Raw genomic sequence first — 2,016 nt, 5'->3', positions numbered from 1 at the left:
CTTCATTACTCCTAGCTATAACTACACCACCTCCATTAATGCATCTCCTTTCTCTTTTTCCTTCCCCCTCCACTAGTTGAAGTTGTCTCCTCCCAAATTAGGTAGCTAGGTAGATGTAGCATTTAGTTAAGTGACCTATTTGCCCCTAACTAGATCTATCTTTGTCAAGAAGAGATTTGTGCACTTTTGATCTCCCTACAACATCATCTCCACCGTGTGCTCGATCTCGAGATAGAGGTGATTAAAATTTCATGCTTTTGCAAAATGGAAATACGTTTATGTGTGTGTGATATGTTTATGGAAATTTTGTGTGTGGCATGAGTTGACGCCAAATTGTGCTTTTGAGTTGCCTATGTTTTGCAGAAATGTCGATTTATTTCCGTTTTGGCGAATTCCAGGCAAACTCTAGATCTATATATGTCCTATTTTTAAGGAAGGTCATGCCGAATTTTTGTATGACTTTGATGAATGCACGCATTTTTATAATCAATTTGTTTATATTACCATGCAAAGTTGACGATGGTCAGTGGAATGATGGTGGACAGGTGGTTGCGGTCGGCGGTGCAGGACATGAAGGAAAATAACCTGACAGAGGTTTTATGTCCGTGTCGAAAATGCAAAGGAATAGTTTGGCTCAACCCCCATGACGATGGTCGTGTCGAAGCGCACCTGCTCATGACTGGTTTCATGGATGGCTATACGCGGTGGATAATTGAAGATGAGGATGACGATGTTGAGGATGCCGACGGGGCAGGCAATGATGACACGGGGCAAGACGAAGAGATGATCGATAATGGCGGTGGGGAAGAGGCCAGACATGGCGGCGGAGAAGGGGCCGGACATGGTGGCGGAGAGAACGACATGGACTCCACGCAGCAGAGTTCGTCGGTACTAAGTTCAATCGTGCGGGACCCTCATGTTCGAGCATTGCTTCGCAAGGAGACGAGTACTGAGAGAGCTGCTTCTAGAGAGGAGGCTAAGCTGGAGCAACTGGTGATAGACTCGAACACTCCATTGTATGATGGTTGTAATCCTGAGGTGACCCGCTTGAGTTTCATGCTCCAACTCCTGAAGACGAAGGCTAAAAACAAATGGACCGACACTAGCCTCGATGAGCATCTCAAGTACCTAAAGGATGTTCTTCCCGCGGGTAATCTATGTCCTAGTAGTGTTGATGAGGCCAAGAAGATCGTGTGCCCTCTTGATCTGCCACACGTTAGATACCATGCATGCATCAATGATTGCATAATTTATCAGAAGGAGCATGCAGAAAAAACAAGCTGTCCGGTGTGCAATGCTTCTCGATACAAGAAGGCTGGGAAGAAATGTCCCGAGAAAGTGGTATGGTACTTACCGATCACTCCCCGTCTCCAGAGGTATTTTGTAGATCCCAAGGAAGCAAAGCTAATGCGCTGGCACGCAGAGAGGAAGAAGCCCGACGATGGAGATGATCCGAAGCTAAGACACGTCAAGGATGGAAGCCAGTGGAGAGCGTTGAACAGCTTCTATCGGTATTTTGGATGTGATGCAAGGAACATCGTGCTCGGCGCGTGTACCGATGGCATGAATCCATTTGTCAATCAGAACACCAACCATAGCACATGGCCCGTGTTTGTATGGATGTACAACCTCCCCCCTGGTTGTGCATGAAATCGAAGTACATTCACATGAGCATGCTTATTCAAGGGCCGAAACAACCAGGAAATAATATTAATTTGTATCTGGGGCTACTTCAAGAGGAGTTAGACATGTTATGGAAAACACCGGCCAAGACATGGGACGCCAGCAAAGGCGAGTATTTCAACATGAGAGCCGCGCTGATCACGACAGTGCAGGACTATCTCGGTTATGGGTATGTGGCAGGCCAGGTGAGCCATGGATATTGCGGATGCACGCGGTGCATGGATGATACGACGTCTCAGCAGCTAACGTCAAGGAAAGATGGCGGGTCTGGGAAAATCGTGTACATGGGGCATCGAAGATGGCGCGAACAGGACGACCCGTGGAGAAACTGTG

General features: G+C 47.3%; 1 protein-coding gene across 1 annotated transcript; it reads left to right on the top strand.

Annotated features, from left to right (window-relative positions):
- Positions 1–519: 519 nt before the first annotated feature.
- LOC147959780 (uncharacterized) lies at positions 520–1,650 on the top strand. The gene has a single exon (XM_087536349.1). The coding sequence runs from the start codon at positions 520–522 to the stop codon at positions 1,648–1,650; it is 1,131 nt and encodes a 376-aa protein (XP_087392475.1).
- Positions 1,651–2,016: the final 366 nt, after the last annotated feature.

This window comes from Triticum urartu, chromosome 7A (genome assembly GCF_056163025.1).
Source record: "Triticum urartu cultivar PI428250 chromosome 7A, HENAU_Tu73, whole genome shotgun sequence".
NCBI classification, from domain to species: domain Eukaryota; kingdom Viridiplantae; phylum Streptophyta; class Magnoliopsida; order Poales; family Poaceae; genus Triticum; species Triticum urartu.
The sequence above is the reverse complement of the archived record's forward strand: the minus strand, read 5'-3'. Positions and strand labels throughout refer to the sequence as shown.